This window comes from Montipora capricornis, chromosome 7 (assembly GCF_036669925.1).
Source record: "Montipora capricornis isolate CH-2021 chromosome 7, ASM3666992v2, whole genome shotgun sequence".
NCBI lineage: Eukaryota > Metazoa > Cnidaria > Anthozoa > Scleractinia > Acroporidae > Montipora > Montipora capricornis.
The window spans coordinates 37193900-37209833 of record NC_090889.1 but is presented as its reverse complement, the minus strand read 5'-3'; the positions used below and the strand labels follow the sequence as shown (position 1 = coordinate 37209833).

The window sequence follows — 15934 nt, the reverse complement described above, 5'->3', positions numbered from 1 at the left end:
TTGGGTCGATCCGAGGCTCTGTTGACGAGAATGGGTTTAGAGTTATGTTGTGTGTAAACCTTGCTTTTGATGTACCACGTTGTGATCATCTTTCCTTACCCAATGCTCATCATTATGTCACCACTGGGGCTGACTTTTACGGAACTGTGCAGCTCTTCATCTGGGATCATCAGATTTGATTCACGTGCGTTGTAGCAGTATGGATCTGGTTTCCATATCTTACTGATATCACCTCCTCTTAGGATTTGTGTTCGGTTTGACTTGCCAGCCAAGCGTAAATCTGTCCAATATTCGCGGAAGTAAGCATGTACCTTGAATTCCTGAAGTAAAACAATAACGGATCGCGCTTGTGAGAAACTTTATCTCTATAATTAGCATAGTTCTTATCGTTTTATGTCAATCAATTTCTTTAGTTCCCAGTTCATTCATTTGTATTTTTGAATTTAAAGGTATCTGTAACTGACTAATAATCACTTCTGATGCCGTATGTTGTAACGTACGAAACGTTAAGTTTAAAAAAAAAGTTTGGCACTTCAAGCAAAGGTTTGTAACCGCTGTTTGTGTTTTTATTCTTATTAAATTGTCCAGGTCAAAGAATCTTTATTCTTATAAATGCATAAACAGGTGGGGCCTTGAAGAAGGCTTAGTATTAATTAATAATGATAACAAACATCACCACCATCATCATAATAATAACGACAGCGGTAATAATAAAAACGATAACGATAACGATAATAATAGTAAATTGTTTATGAAACAGATGGTCATTGTTCGCTCCGGTAAATGACCCACCCTATAACTGCGCCAGCCATTCCCTCTCAGATTGATCAAAGCAAGCAACAATCTAAACGTACAAAACAGCAAAACAAAGATCTTAAAAATTATTTTGCGTACCATGTTAGCTTCCTCGATGTTTGCAAACGATTCGATGTCGATGCTGCTACGAATTTTCGTTGGCGTACCTTCTTCTAAAGGGTAAAAGAGAATGACAGTTATTCCCTGCCTTGTTGCTTGACTTGTATAGTTTGCTCGAGTTAATCGGGATTGTTTATCAGTCTCAACTTAGACAAACAAAACATTGCTAGCTATATGTGCGTAGTTATACATACCAAGGTTTGGGTGGGTAGTTCTGTCGTAGTCTATGAAAAGCGTGGTCATCACTTCGCTATCGCAATACATACTGTTGACGGAATAGAAAAAAAAAGAAGTGTAACAAAGTAGTGATGATGATGATGAGAATGATGACAATAACGACGACGATGACGATGATAACGATGATGATGATGATGATGATGATAACGACGAAAAAGATGATGACAATGATGATGATGATGACGGCGACGACGATGACGCCGATGATGATGACGATACCCACGATAATGACGATGACGACTATGACGCTTGTATTGACGACGATGATAACGACGACGATGATGATCATGTTGGCAATGACGTCTACCTGACTGTGTTGGAAACTTGTTACTTCCTTAGTATAACATCAAATACCAAATAGAGCAAGGTTGATTGAACGGTGAAGCCAAATATGTCGAGAGTCAGGCACTGCCTTTCTTCTCCGTGTTTTTCATACTTCCTTAGTATGGATGCAATCAAGAATCTTCAGTCAGGCGAAAGTATTTTGGCCACCCGAAAGACCTAGTGCAAGAGCTCGCCTCAAAGCGAACGCACGGGACATCCAACTCTCTATGGAGTATGCAGAAACCTTCGCACAATTCACTTTATACACAGACATAGAAAGGTCATTGTTAACACGAGGAGGAACTAATGGAGTATTACACGATGACGACAGATTTGCTTCATTACGTGCAATATCAGCTCTCGCTCCTTTACCTTAGTATACACTGGGGGACAGAATTCTTTGGGAAAGTCATCAAAAAGGTTGCAAAAATATATGAAAAGCATCGTTTGTGTAAATCGAGCGGAAACGACCTATTTCAGTCGCGACAACTTAGCTAGGGGGTGTTCACTGTACTTCCATCTCCGTCTCCCTCCTACAATGCTGTTTAAAGCAAACAGTTATACAGCCAGTTTGAGACCTTCAACATTGTTTGGGGGAGGGGAGGGAGTGGGATATAGATTGATATGCACGTCGCAAACTGGTGTCCAACGAATTTTAACCTCCACTGGCGAAAAATGAGTCAACACATTGCCAAATACGTTTAGCGGTGGTACTTTGACATTCTGCCCGCTTGATCAGTAGTCAGTTATAGTCAATTATAGTCACGCGGAGGATCACATGATCCTTATACCGCTCGAACAACTACACACTAGTCGTGACTCCATCAGAAAGGCTCGTGAGGCATTCCTCATACACAGAGGAAAAACACTGGAGCCTGCGGGCCTTAACAGAAGAGATGAAATGTAATTTAGTTTAGCTACCTTTTAATTTTCTTTTGTTTTTTTCATCTTGTTATCATGTATTATTCTCTCTCCTCTTTTTTATGCATTTCCGTTTTTATAACACATCACGTAGCATTTTTATGTCATTTCCGGTAAATATAAAGATCTTGTTACTAGCATTTATCCATTCAATAAACCTGAAGAAGGCTGGTGTTGGCCAGCCGAAATATTGCAAGCAACAACGCCTATGTTCACGTTGTCTTGACCAACCTTTGCAGGATATTTTCTATTTTATAGTCAAATATAAATTAAACACAGAATTGTGGGCCATGGAATCCATGTAAACATCAACTCTAATCACCAACTGTTGCATTCTCATGTAAGAATAACTTTCCATTTCCATGGGCCGTGTTTCTAGCTATAGCAAGGTCCATTAACTAAACGAAAGAGAGAAACGATCCTCGCACTTTTCTAGACAATTGAACCAATTATCTCTTATGGACGCTTGAAAAATTAAGGTACTTACACTTCATAGCAGCACAGTAGAAGAAATAGTAGAATTCCTGTCGACTTCATAGCCATTCTTGCGGTACAGACAATTTTGAATTTACTAACACTAAGAAAACAAAAGAAGATAGTATAAATTGACTTCAATTTGACTTCAATTAAGGAATTTGCATATATTTCAGGAGGTTAAGCGAGAGACGTTTTTGAGCCGCTGTGGACAGAATCCGGAAATGAGGGTCTCGCTTGCCACGACCTAGGTGTCACCCAGATTTTTTAACTTGTCTTCTCTGCCAATGAAAGGATACTAAGCAGTTAATAAAAATATGGTAGTCTTAAGACATATTAAGGAGGAAAACAGCTCACTTCTGGTTCTTGGCTCAAGAAGCCTCTCTATTCTTTTTTCGTAAAATCGTCACGTTCTCATCGCCCCACGCAAATATATTTAAGAGTAACTGCTGAATACCCCTCCACTATTGTGTTGTTGTAGCGGCATCGTTTAAAGAACGAGACAGATAACAATACACGCTATTCACGTGCAAATAAGTGGCGGGGTATTCAGCAATTTAGCAATATTTAAGGACGGTGCCTACTAATTAACAATATTTTTGCCCCGGTGTGTGATTATGCAGGAAATGTAGATCTTAACAAGTGTTGTTAAAATTCAAAAAGAAAATTGGGGGTGACCACGCATTTTTCAAAGATAATTCACGAATAATATTTGTAAAAAGCTATAAAATACAAAGCAATGTATGGCGTTCTTTCTCAATTGAAACTTAATTATCTCTCAAAAATGCATGGTTACCCCCAATTTTCTTTTTGGATACCAAGAGTACCGGATAGTTTTAAACCGCGCAAAAATATCCCTGTATTAGTAAGCATCACCGATAGGAAATCCGAGTATCTCAAGATGCGCACAACGTATGCGCAATAGCAATAGTAGGCACCGTCCTTAATCCCAGGTTTGACTGAACGATTCATTGTTAACGACGTCAGTTATTACGTCAATATCCGAAAATGTCGTCCATCTATTATTGGACGGTATTTCTGATGTGAAACTCCCTTTAATGTTCGAGCAAAGCCTCACAAGAAATTACTTGAAAAAGCTCTGTTGAAATTATCCTTTGTCCCAATATAATATAGAATTAAGTCCTGTTAACACCAAACCTTTACCATGTTTTGAAAATGTTTAGTTAAACACGGTTTAAAAGATTTTTTTTTAAAATCATACTCATTTTGGGCGAGAACAAATTTAGCAAAGGCCAAACCATGTATTGAAATCCACTTGAATATCGTATAAAAGCCAGTCCTACATATTTCTGTCGCTAATTTTCATGTTGTTAAACCCAGGTTAATTAAACATGTCTTGTTGGTGTGAACTGAATGAGGTATTAGTTCAATTATTTTGCTCTGTTATCCTTATTAATAATTTCTTCTGTATTTGTTTGCTTGTTTGTTTATTTCAATGTATCACCCATATATATTTGGTTTCCTTTATCCCCCCCCCCCCCCCGGCTTCCTTGTCCATCCTGTGGGATACGTATTGGCCCCTTTCTTTCTCCGTTATTTTAATACTTGTTTCAATGTATTTTGTAGATTTCAGTTATGCATAAGGTGGCCATCCATGCATTCAGCCCCATCAGAGCAGATATGACCCTGCTGCAGATACAGGAAGATTTAATTAATTTTTGTCAGGATTTTCATGTAACAACAACGAAATTAATAGACGCAAAAAGTTTCAGAAATTTCTGACTTGGCCAAACTTGTTTAAAAAGCGGATAAGTAAACGTTATTCACCGGATAAATCACTATCCATTCGGATTGCGGAAGTGGTTTAACCATGACTTATCCGCTGGCTAATGATTTATCCGGTGGATAGCGCTATCCATCGTTTGATCAACTGGGGCCAGAAGTATAAAAGAAAATTAAAAAGAAATAACAGTCGCAGAAGGTCAGACAATAAGGAAAACTTTGGTTTTATCAACGGAGTTGATAATGTAAATTCGCCACCGTATAGAGATTCTAAAAGCTAGGTTTTAGAATCTCTGTACGGTGGCCAATTTACATGACTCCGTTGATAAAACCAACTTTTGTGTACTACTTCACCACCGACGCAGCACCACAGTTTCTTTAGAAACTACCCCCTTCATCAATAAGGAAAACTCTTGAGTTGCTTCGACGAGGTCGAGACTAACACTTGATAATCTCTACCGGTAAGAAACAATCCATAAAATGATGATCAACTCAAATTTTTATTCAAATCTTGGGTCTTGGATATTTCCATATCGGCTTAACTGCAGAATACCCCGCCACTTGAACTATATTCCACGTAGCCGGCTACGCGCTACGCGGTACCCAGAAATAGCAATTACGTTCTAATTCGCTTCGCTCAAACGAACGTAAATCATTTTACCCTTAAATTCCCGTAATACAAACAAATAACACGAGAAATATGGTAGGTTACGCAAGCGGACCCAAAACAGTTTATTATGAGATAGAAAATACAAATAGAAAATGTTATTGCTTTTTTTTTTTTTTACAACTCTTAAGATATTACTGTATGCTGAAACTAATATACGCTCGATAATACGTTACAAACCTAAATACTTAGTTACATGCAACCTGTTTTCAAGGCTTTCTTTCCACATACATATCCTTGGCAGAATCAGATTTCCACCTACCATGTATTTTAAGAAGTCTTTCTGGAATCGAGTTCCTACTATGGCGTACTGCAGCTGTAATGCCGTAATTACTATCTTGATTTTAATCCTTTCCGCGTACTGCGTAGCCAGCTACTCAAGATACTTCGCCATTTTGACTTTAACTGTTTCCGCGTACCGCGTAGCCAGCTACTTAAGATACTCGATCTGGCGGGGTATTCTGCAGTTACTCTTTCAAAGAATACCGGTGAATATACAGTGCGGGAGGTATTCTCTGATATCGGGGTGTGGACTTCCAGGAAGGGTATCGATTTCAACTGATCGGCACGTAGAGACTTCCACTCAGTGAAATTAAATTTTTTTTTTCTGAAGTACGTCACTTTCATTTTTCCTACTTTCTAAAAAGTTTAGCTGATTTACAGAAAAGTAATATAACTGACTTCAAGCAAGGTTTCTTCTGTATTGTTTAAATTGTGATGACGAAAGCATTATATTATTTTCGTTGAATTCTACGATATCAGACTTCTAAACTGCGCATTTTACGATGAAAGGAACAGTGCGCGAACGTTTTGGCAAACTTGTGGCAAACTGGACATCATGATGACGTCTATCTAGATTTAAAGTTGCACTAGAACTTGCGTGTATCGTATACAGCTTTTGAACCCATGCACCACAGTACTTCCTTCCTTATATCGATTCCTTATGCCATCTCTCAGAAGCGAATACAAGACATTAAAATAAAACAAAAGTATGATAAAAAATGAGTCGTACACGAGCTATCAGCTTGGTTCGAAAAGAGACCTGATGTCCACGCTTCCGCAGAGAATTTCAACGTTCCTATCGGTTTGGTTTGGTTTCGGTTTCGTGCGCCGTCCGTCACGAAATTGATGCACTCTCTTGTCCTAATGAAACTACAACGTAACTACTTTGATACTCTCCGAAGACTTTGCACAGGTCAAAATAGACAACTTACTTCCTTTAAAACAAAATACACTACTGACAACTAACCTTAAATTGACAGATGGAACAGCACTGAATCCTCCAAGGGAATACACACCAAATTAGCTTTTGAGGATGTTCTATTGATGCGTGAAGCCGAGACGAATGCTTTAACGAAGTCGACGAAATTGTGACTGTAAGTGGGATTTAAGTGTCTGTGTGGGATTTGAAACAATAGTATTATGCTAGCATGCAGATTGGCTCGACTGGCTTTATCTAAAATCAAGATTTTAACAACTTCAGGGCGTTCTTCAGAGCGAGCACTAGTTTGCAATTTTCTCAGTGAAATCTAAATAAGTGTCACGCAGTATTGAGCTTGGATCATGGTCACAGTGATGTTTATCATGGGAACTAAAGATAGTTACCTTCAAGGAGCCAGACTAATGAATTCAAATGAATTAACAAACAGATACTTAAACAATAGAATTGTTATTTCAAGCGTTTTCCATGACTGTTGAGATACTTTCACATTGCTTAATTATACGTGAAACTCCGCCTTCGATTTCCACTGTACAAATTGAGTGAATGTTCCTATCTTTTCGAAGTTTTGTAAGTTTTGAACCGTTTAAACATACCAAGAAGAACCAAACTCGAGTATGCCTTTTTAAAATTGAGAACTCCCGACAAATGGCAAAAGCGCTAAATACTCTTAGTGTTTTTACGGTAAAATTGGGTCAAACGCATAACTTATTTCGTAACGGACACATCAGCAAAAGATACCTGAAAACTCAAGAGGAAGAGAGTTTAGAATGATAATCTGTCCATTTTAAGTCCTACTATTACGAGATTCGCAGCTTGTTTCCTATCTAAGCCATTTTAAGACGTACACATGTAGTCTGCACGAGAAGAATGCTGTTTACTAATTTCAAATATCTCTTTTTGTTCCAGATATTCAAGTTTTAAAATTATGCAAATTAGTCAAGAGATGACGTCATATACTCAACCGAATTTTGATCAAATAGATAAAGAAAGATATCTCAGCCTATTTGTATCAGAAATGCTTGATTCTTCTTTGCAGTACGATTCCAGTAAATGTGCTCCACAATATGAGCATAATGGTTTCTTTACGATGGCATTTACCTTTGGTGTTATATTTTGATATTTGCCAACCATGCCTCATCTGCATGATCCTGCATGCATATAGATATGTTAGGTCGAGTTTGTGGCCTTGTTCAATGTTTTTCTAGCTTAATTTAAGATCAACAAAAATATTGAAATCAGATTGAGGGGCATAGGTGTATTTGCCTATTACCCTACCAAGTTTCAATGGTCTCTGCTGCAAATTGACTGAGGCCTATTTATATACTTGATGTTATATTAGGTTGTGTGAATGATGTCATCAGTCTTCTCATTTGCACATCTTACACATTTTTCAAACCTAAATTTCTCCGCAACCAATGCAAATATTTCCAAACGGTAAGAGGCGTTTTTAATCTTGCCTGTAATTCTGTGTGATAACTCTAAACATTCCAAGGCATACAAATTTGATCATAGTAGCACTTTAAAGTTGTGGTGATTTCAAATTTTTAAAACGTCGTGTGGAAGCTTCAAGTTTAATTCATTCTCAACTTTGCAATTGAGGTACCACAATACGAAGTGCGCTCATAGTTTTAAGGCATGTTAAGAGAATATAGCTTTGCGTTTTTCTTTCTCCACTGATACAAAGAAAATTTTTTAGTTTATGAAGTTTTAGGATTCAATTGTTGAGTGCGGCCCTTTAAACCCAAAACGAGCAATTTGACACTAAAAGGCGACACCTCATTTGAAAGCTTTGGCTGACCAGCATCTATTTTCTCCTTATCGTATCACCATTTGATCCAACATGCAGGTTGAGAATGAAGCAAATGATCACGTGACATGAATAACGATAGGTAAACACATTCCTCTTTTTTTTCGCCACAACATTTAATGAAGGTCATTGTGTAATAGCTTTTAGGTTGACATAACAATCACTTTGTATGCCTCTGAAACCTTGAAAAGATATGAAATTTTGCTAGGATAAATTAAGATAACTTTGCCACTACGTAAATATTATAATAATATTTAAACGTTTATTTAACATTTCAATCTCTTGCTGATGCATATATGGTCATTCCGTCTTGAAAAGTCGAGTCGACCTCATAGTAGCATGTCTCATCTGTGAATAGCACTCAACAGATGGTTTTGAGAAAATATATTTTCTGGAGGACTGAGAAAAGCTAGGATTGTCGAACTAATTTAATTTCTTTTTTAAAATATGTTGCACTTTTTGACTGAATGAAAGGCAGGTCGTAAAGCACTTTAGGAGAGACAAAGATGGCTCGCGTACGTTAGCTACTCAGTAGACCGTAAGATCGACATGCAATCAATGCTATCGTAGTATTACAGCCCGCCGCACACGGTGAGGAAAGAGCTGAGCAAACTGCCTCGCGAGGCGGTTTGCTCAGCCGTTTCCTCACGTGTGCGGGTAAATCTTGGTGAGAAATTCGCCTCGCGAGGCCGTGAGGAGAAAATCAAACATGTTTGATATTTTTTGCCTCGCGAGGCAAACTCCTCATCGTGTGCGGCCATCGTGAGAATCGAGCTGAGCTTGGTCAAGCAAACATCCAATAGAAATACATAGCATACTAACGTGACTTCAGTGGTTCAAGATGGCGTCGGAACATAATGAAGAACTGTTGGCACTCCTACTAATTCTCTTACTTCGACGACGCCGTCGTAAAAGACAGAAGGATCGCCCAAAGGCATGGGCAAGAAACTGGATCTCCAGAAGTCGGCTGCAAGGAGCATATCCTAATCTTTTACGGGAACTAAACACAGAAGATCCCGAAGCTTTCCGTCAATTTCATCGACTGGATAGAGAGTCCTTTGATACAATTCTGGCCAAGATTGCACCTTTGATAACCAAGAAGGACACACTCATGCGAAGAAGTATCCCCCCAGGCGAGAAACTTTCAATAACCTTACGGTTTCTCGCAACAGGTAAAAAAGTAAACTGAATAATGTACTGTATTGAGAAGTTAGTCACGAATAAGAAGCCTTGTTTGGTAAAACGAGAGATCAGCGGGCTGAACAAATACGAAAGAAAAGAACTATTTGTTTTGCTTCCATTGACAAATGCAATGGGAAACGTCAGCAGATATAACAGTTGGCCAGGGTGGGTGATTTCTGGTCAGCAAGAATTTTCTTTTTCTAGCAATCTGATGTGCAGGATATTTTTTTTCCCCTTTTTTTTCCCATAAGCTTTCTGTTAAATTTGTTCTGCGTGTAATGTTTTTTTTCCGACAAGCGCTTGCAGGAAATTTTTTTTTTAAATCACCCACCCCTGCCCCCAAAAGTTAAATGGTCGGCCCCTAACTAACCTCGTTCACACGCGTAAAATTGAAAGAATTTGGGCTGTAAAACGAGGCTAGTTGGGCTACATAACACAAAGACAAAAGAATAATTTGTTGGCGACCATTTTTGCATTCGGCCACTTGATTTCTCAAAAAGGACTTCCCGAGTTGACGAGTAAAATTGTGTGGCAATCTGTTAAGTCTCAGTCCCAGGTGTCAGTGGGTTAATGGGAGGTGGGGGTATAGTTTTTGTCTGGTTAAGGAATGCCAGACTTGGATAACATTTCAAAATCTAGTTGCGTTTTTTTTTAAATGCATGGATCACCTTAACTTTGTCTAATATGACAACATATTGATGAGAACTGTCAAATTGCAACTGATTTCCTATTTTACAGGTGAAAAATTCAGTGACTTGGCTTTTCTATTCAGGAGGGGGGAACGCACGTTGTCTCAAGCAGTTTTTGACACTTGTGAAGCCTTGTTTACTACAATGAAAACAGAATATCTAAAGGTAATGTATTTGGTTATTTGTCTTGCCAGAAATGTAACTTACAACAATAACATTAAAAATGAAAAATCAACCTTTTCTTGTAGTCCTTTTATAGTAAATGTTAAACAACACAACATTAACATTAAAAAATGCTTAGAATGCTCATCACTTAATCAAATCTATTACAGGTAGGGCTTTGTCCCTGTGTCGACCAATCAGAGGGGTACAAAGTCATTTGGTGTGGCATCATCATTTGGTGCTGTTGGTTGGAAAATGGTTTTGATTGATGTGCAGGCACCAATGGTGGTGAATTGTGCTGTGGACCATTGAATGCATTGTGTTTTGGGTTAGTGTGCCCATTTGTGCCTGGAAGAGAATGTTGCTGATGTTATGTTGTGCTATGTTCCTAGTCACAGGTTCAAGGTCTTGTAGGGTTTCACAAACATAAGCACCAAATGTCTCACACTGGCCACCTTGAGCACTCTTAGCTTTTTTGTTAGCACTTTGACTCAAAGAATTAGCAATGCCCTTGATCAATTGCAACTCCTCTTCCTCTCGTTGTTTCTGTGCTGTCTTGGGACGTGATTTAATTGGCATCTTTGTTGACTGTGGTTCTTCTGGTGTTTCCTTTGAAGGAAATACATGTAGGCCGTCTTCACCAGTGTTGGTCTCATCAATTTCTTCGTGACCAGTGTCACCAGTGTTCCTACTATCTGTACTTGGGGTAGGAAAGGGCTGAAATATATTTTAGTGATGATAAAACAAGTAAGCAGTCAAGAATAATGTTTTAAAACTTCTTTCTTTTAAGGTACCAGATACAGCAGACCAATGGGAAAAAGTAGCACGTGAATTTAACAATAAGTGGAATTACCCATGTTGCATAGGTGCTCTTGATGGAAAGCACATAGCCATACAGCAACCACCTAATAGTGGTTCAGAATTCTTCAACTACAAGCACTTTTTCAGTGTGTTACTTCTCGCACTTGTTGATGCTAACTACAAATTTTTGTACGTGGATGTTGGTGCACCTGGCCGTGCTGGAGATGCAGGTGTCTTCGCAGGATCATCATTGAAGCAAGCTTTGGAAAGAAACACCCTCAACATCCCACCAGCTAAAACAATTGAGGGAATTCCAAGTCCAGTAGATTATCATATAGTTGGAGATGACGCTTTCCCTCTATCCAAGAACATTATGAAACCCTATCCTCAGAGGAACTTGGATAAGGCAAAGAGAATTTTCAATTACCGCTTGTCAAGAGCGAGGCGTGTTGTTGAGAATGCTTTTGGCATTCTTGCTAACAGGTTTAGAGTCTTTCTGACAACCATTAAGCTTAATGATGAAAAAGTTGTCACCCTCATTTTAGCTGCCTGTTGTCTGCATAATTTCATGGTCGAAACCAACAAGTCTGCTTATCTAAGTGCTCAAGAAATAGAAAACACAGATCAACACACCATCACTGCAGGCACTTGGAGAAATGATCCTCCTCTTACAGGCCTATCTACGAGCTCAGTTAGAAATCCAGCCCATGCTGCTAAGCAGCAACGAAAGGAGATTACTGAGTACTTTATGTCTGAGTTAGGGTCAGTTCCATGGCAGGATCATATGATAACTCATTAGACTATACATAATCATTAAAGTGCACCTAACCTCAAAAAATTTTCTTTCCAAAAGTGAAATGTCTAACATTTATTTTACATTTGCTTCTCTATATTTTACTTTTAATAGGCCTGATGAGGTATGAGAGAGTAACAAAGCTGGCATTCATTTGTCCCATGGACGAGCTAGTGAGAGATATGGGTCTATTCCTTCGATGATGTCAAGAACTAATTTACATTGGCAAGGTTTTTTCTAAACTATAATGCCAAGCAGTTTATAACGACATCGAAGGAATAGGCCCAAACCTCTCACTGCATCGGTCATGAGACAAACCATTGCCAGCATCTTTCTCTTACATGCCTTATCAAGCACATTAAAATGTACCAGTAAAATGTAGAGAAACGAAGGTAAAGTATATGATATCATATTTGATTTTTAACCTTTGCTAACATAAAAATTTTGATGTTGGGTGCTCTTTAAGGCAATAACTGTAATGTTGAAAGACTTACCGAGTCACAGTTGGAGACAGTTGGCCTTGTAGCAACATGTGGAGCAAGGAACTGCAATTTGTCAAGGAGCCATGCTGTTCGTTTTGAGGGCACCTTTCTGGCAGATCCACTTGGTGGTGCCTTCTTTGCTTTTGTGTAGCTGTTTCGTAGCTGACGTAGTTTGTTTTTGACCCAATCAACTGCAAATAAAATGTTTTATTATTGAATATTTTCCTACTATATTAAATACACAAAAATGTATTATTATAGGTATGGTCAAAGAAAGAGAGCAGACAAGAATGGCATTTTAAACAGTGGACAACATTATTACTGAAAACCATCCATTTCTTTCAAGAAGCACCTTTGTTGAAGGAGCTGATATTTTCAGAGTGGTCCAGGAATATAGCTTTTAGCACTGAGTTGCTTCAAAAGTACAGCAAAATTGGAAATCTTTAGACAGATTCTTCAACTCACTCTTTCCTAAATAAATTCCATTTGTATATTATATGTTGCTTTTAAAAACAAGACACCCAGATAAACAGCAACAAATTCCGGCGACCCATGACCTGCAAACTGGTATTTAAACCCAAGGCCACCTGTCTTGAAACATGTCCATTTCATCAGGCAACCAAGTGGTAAACCTAAATGAATGAGGATGAATTGAAAACAATCATGAAATCGTCAGGAATTCCATATCCTGTACATTTCGTAGCTTACAAGAATGCAGAAACACACAAGACAAGTTAACATGCGTTGATTGGGCATTTTTCATTCTTTCATTTCTAACATTTTAATACTTACAACAAAAATGGCGCAATACATCTAATTTATAAAACCAAAAAGAAGCTACATGCACAAACTACTAAATTTAATTTCTGGCTAGCTCGAGGAAAATCATAATTTGGTGCAGGTTCGACCTACCGTTCTGGCCCAACTTTTCCGCTATTTCAGACATTGCGACTTCCCGTCGATCCCTGTTCTTGAATTCTGTAGAACTCACGTCATAAAGACACGTGTATTCAGGCCATAACTCCACGAGTTTCTCCTCCAGTATTACCTCACTCAAAATACTACCCGACGCCATCTTCAACCACTGAAGTCACGTGAGTATGCCATGTATTTCTATTGGATGTTTGCTTGGCCAAGCTCAGCTCGATTCTCACGATGGCCGCACACGATGAGGAGTTTGCCTCGCGAGGCAAAAAATATCAAACATGTTTGATTTTCTCCTCACGGCCTCGCGAGGCGAATTTCTCACCAAGATTTACCCGCACACGTGAGGAAACGGCTGAGCAAACCGCCTCGCGAGGCAGTTTGCTCAGCTCTTTCCTCACCGTGTGCGGCGGGCTTACAGCTTTGCTCGATTAAAAGGCGACCGTTTCACTTCACTGTAAGGACATCTCGAGTTAATTTCTCAGAAGTGTAGGCTCATGGGTAAACATTTTTATGTGCGTCCTAAGGTCGCCAATGATGTTATCTAAGGTACTTGACGCCTCCATGGCAAAAAAAGCATTCAATAAAGACGTAAATCCAAGTGGTACTAAGGTTGTTATTAAAATTTCGTGGGATACATCCGCGAAAGAAAAAACGTGGCTTCCCTTTCTCTGAGCAATAAAGCCCACTCTTAACCCTTTGAGTGGCGACTTTCAAATCTACAACGGCGACGTCGACGAAAACGTCACCTCGAAATATAACTCTGCAAGTCTTCTGCAATTATTCCATCTCTTTCACGCCGCACAATGTGGGCCAAGTATCCGAAAAATAAATTGGAACGAGCGCTTACGGAGTAAAAATAGAGAGCCAAAGTGATCACATTGTCGTTTGGTGATTTCACGTCGTTGTCATGCACAGTACGGCAGAAATACTTCATAAAATGCGTCCTGCACGTGCAGCAAGATTAGTTTTCCGCTTTTAACCAACGATATTATTAGCAGCTGTCAAAAAATAAATTAATACCATAATACTCTTTTTTCTCCCACCAAAAGTTTGCATAAGCATTGATTTTATTTACTCTTTGGACTTGTAATGGTCCCAAAAGAAACTGAAAACAATGCTTATGTTAACTTTTGGAGTAGCAAACAAAGGGTATTATATATAGTAATTTGATAGGGGTTAATTGTTTTGTAGTCATCGTTGTTTTTTAAGGGAGTTTAGTGGCTCTTTACATGATTCCGGTCGACCGGTCTGTCTCGGTTACCGCAGAGATCATGAAATTGGTTCCTGTTCATATGGTGACTTTCAATTCAGCCTGCTTTCCGAGTTGAAAATTTTGATAAAGTGCTGACGCGACCATTCAGGCGAGAACAGAAATCTAACAAACAAGCCTGATGAGAGAACTATCGATTTTTTTTGTTTAAGCAACCTCAAATTTCTTTTGACTTTACGTTAACTATCAAATGAAACTATTCCGAACTTCATTATGTAAGAAACGAGTGAAAACTCGGTAGGTAATGTCCGTTCTATCACGAAAATGCACTTTATACAACTTATTCCAAAATGGCCGCCATTTTAGCGTTCTTTTGTTTCCATGCAAAAAATTGGCCCTTATGGCCTCGCTTTCAAACGTAACCTTGAACGAGGCCATAAGGGCTAATTTGCATGGAAACAAAGAATACTAAAATGAAAGTCATTTTGGAATAATTTACAATTATTCTTGAAAAATCACTGGTTGGCAAAAGTATGACCTCTTCTTTTACCCTTGTAAACTTTCAGGCCAAATTTTGTGGCCCTCTTTGTATTCTGTAACACAACATCATCTTGTATTCTCATTATGTCCGATTCAGAAATGCTGGCGAGTTTAGGCTGGCCATTTTGTTTTGTTTGGATCACGCATTATTCACTGCGTAGGGAGTGAATAATGCTCACTTACTACGAGATAGCGAGCCCATCAGATTGCTTGAAACATCACTGGGTGAGTATATACTAAGGTGAATTATTTTCCTCCCAGTAACCGGGCTGATGTGTTCATACGGGCAACATTTTCAGCTCACTTACGGAGATCCCGGTTGGAAAGACCGAGATCTCGACAACCGAGCCAGCCCGCCATCTCGTATGAACACATGGACATTTTTACAAAGGATTTAAAGGTGAGACGAGATCTCGGAAACCCGGCCAACCACGTCAACTGGGCTCATAAAATAAAGCCCTTCGCCCATCGTCGGCAACGGCAAGGCTAAATTTCAGTAATATTATTGGTTAAAAGAGGAAACCTTATTGGGCTGTACGTGTGGTATGCATTTTTGACATTTGTCGCCCGTACTGGTCAAAACAACAACTTGAAACGACCAAATTTAAGGTCATTGTTTTGACGACCACGTCGGTATATACCGCAGTGAATCTTTCATTCTCTTTCATTGGAGTGTCAAATCCGTCCGTATCAACCTAAACAAGATGCGACAATCACGAAACACTTACAATAGCTCAAACTTATACTTTGAAGTGACGTTTGCATTTCCCTTGGTTTCTGGCATAAACTCTCGTCTACTCCCAAGTGCTCTCCATCATACACCGTTTTTACAAATTTT

The 15934-nt window shown here is 38.9% G+C and overlaps 3 protein-coding genes and 1 long non-coding RNA gene across 5 annotated transcripts in view; 1 reads left to right on the top strand and 3 right to left on the bottom strand.

Moving 5' to 3' along the window:
• The window catches only part of LOC138057091 (glycine receptor subunit alpha-2-like), a 9905-nt gene extending 6873 nt beyond the window's left edge, over positions 1-3032 (bottom strand). The window contains exons 1-4 of one of the 2 annotated variants that reach the window (XM_068903113.1): positions 2885-3032; positions 1110-1180; positions 895-968; positions 100-320 (exon numbers count right to left, since the gene is read on the bottom strand). In XM_068903113.1, coding sequence (XP_068759214.1) covers positions 100-320; positions 895-968; positions 1110-1180; positions 2885-2940 — 422 coding nt within the window. In that variant the 5' untranslated portion in view covers positions 2941-3032. Of the gene's footprint in view, positions 1-99; positions 321-894; positions 969-1109; positions 1288-2884 lie in introns of those variants that run through there. The other variant, XM_068903114.1, reaches the window with a different exon arrangement.
• A 2281-nt stretch (positions 3033-5313) lies between these two features.
• Positions 5314-7352, bottom strand: LOC138057914 (uncharacterized). The gene is made up of 2 exons (XR_011133754.1): positions 7242-7352; positions 5314-6676 (listed from the first exon to the last, which is right to left on the bottom strand). It is a non-coding gene; the product is annotated as an uncharacterized lncRNA (long non-coding RNA).
• Positions 7353-8899: 1547 nt separating this feature from the next.
• On the top strand, positions 8900-12169 carry LOC138057912 (uncharacterized). The gene is made up of 3 exons (XM_068903819.1): positions 8900-9482; positions 10231-10346; positions 11134-12169. Exons 1-3 carry the CDS (start codon positions 9152-9154, stop codon positions 11941-11943), a joined length of 1257 nt encoding a protein of 418 aa, XP_068759920.1. The 5' UTR covers positions 8900-9151; the 3' UTR covers positions 11944-12169.
• On the bottom strand, positions 10342-13696 carry LOC138057913 (uncharacterized). The gene is made up of 3 exons (XM_068903820.1): positions 13332-13696; positions 12432-12610; positions 10342-11060 (listed from the first exon to the last, which is right to left on the bottom strand). The coding sequence occupies exons 1-3, from the start codon at positions 13492-13494 to the stop codon at positions 10575-10577; spliced, it is 828 nt and encodes a 275-aa protein (XP_068759921.1). The 5' UTR covers positions 13495-13696; the 3' UTR covers positions 10342-10574.
• Between the last annotated feature and the right edge of the window lie 2238 nt (positions 13697-15934).

What these genes read in the sequence shown, in the direction of transcription:
- LOC138057912 (XM_068903819.1), top strand. Translation starts at nt 9,152, where the DNA reads ATGGCGTCGGAACATAATGAAGAACTGTTGGCACTCCTACTAATTCTC. An exon ending in CTTACGGTTTCTCGCAACAG is followed by an intron (nt 9,483 to 10,230) that starts GTAAAAAAGTAA and finishes CCTATTTTACAG; the next exon opens with GTGAAAAATTCAGTGACTTG. An exon ending in TGAAAACAGAATATCTAAAG is followed by an intron (nt 10,347 to 11,133) that starts GTAATGTATTTG and finishes CTTTCTTTTAAG; the next exon opens with GTACCAGATACAGCAGACCA.
- LOC138057913 (XM_068903820.1), bottom strand. Translation starts at nt 13,494, where the DNA reads ATGGCGTCGGGTAGTATTTTGAGTGAGGTAATACTGGAGGAGAAACTC. An exon ending in GGAAAAGTTGGGCCAGAACG is followed by an intron (nt 12,611 to 13,331) that starts GTAGGTCGAACC and finishes TTTTATTTGCAG; the next exon opens with TTGATTGGGTCAAAAACAAA. An exon ending in CTGTCTCCAACTGTGACTCG is followed by an intron (nt 11,061 to 12,431) that starts GTAAGTCTTTCA and finishes AATATATTTCAG; the next exon opens with CCCTTTCCTACCCCAAGTAC.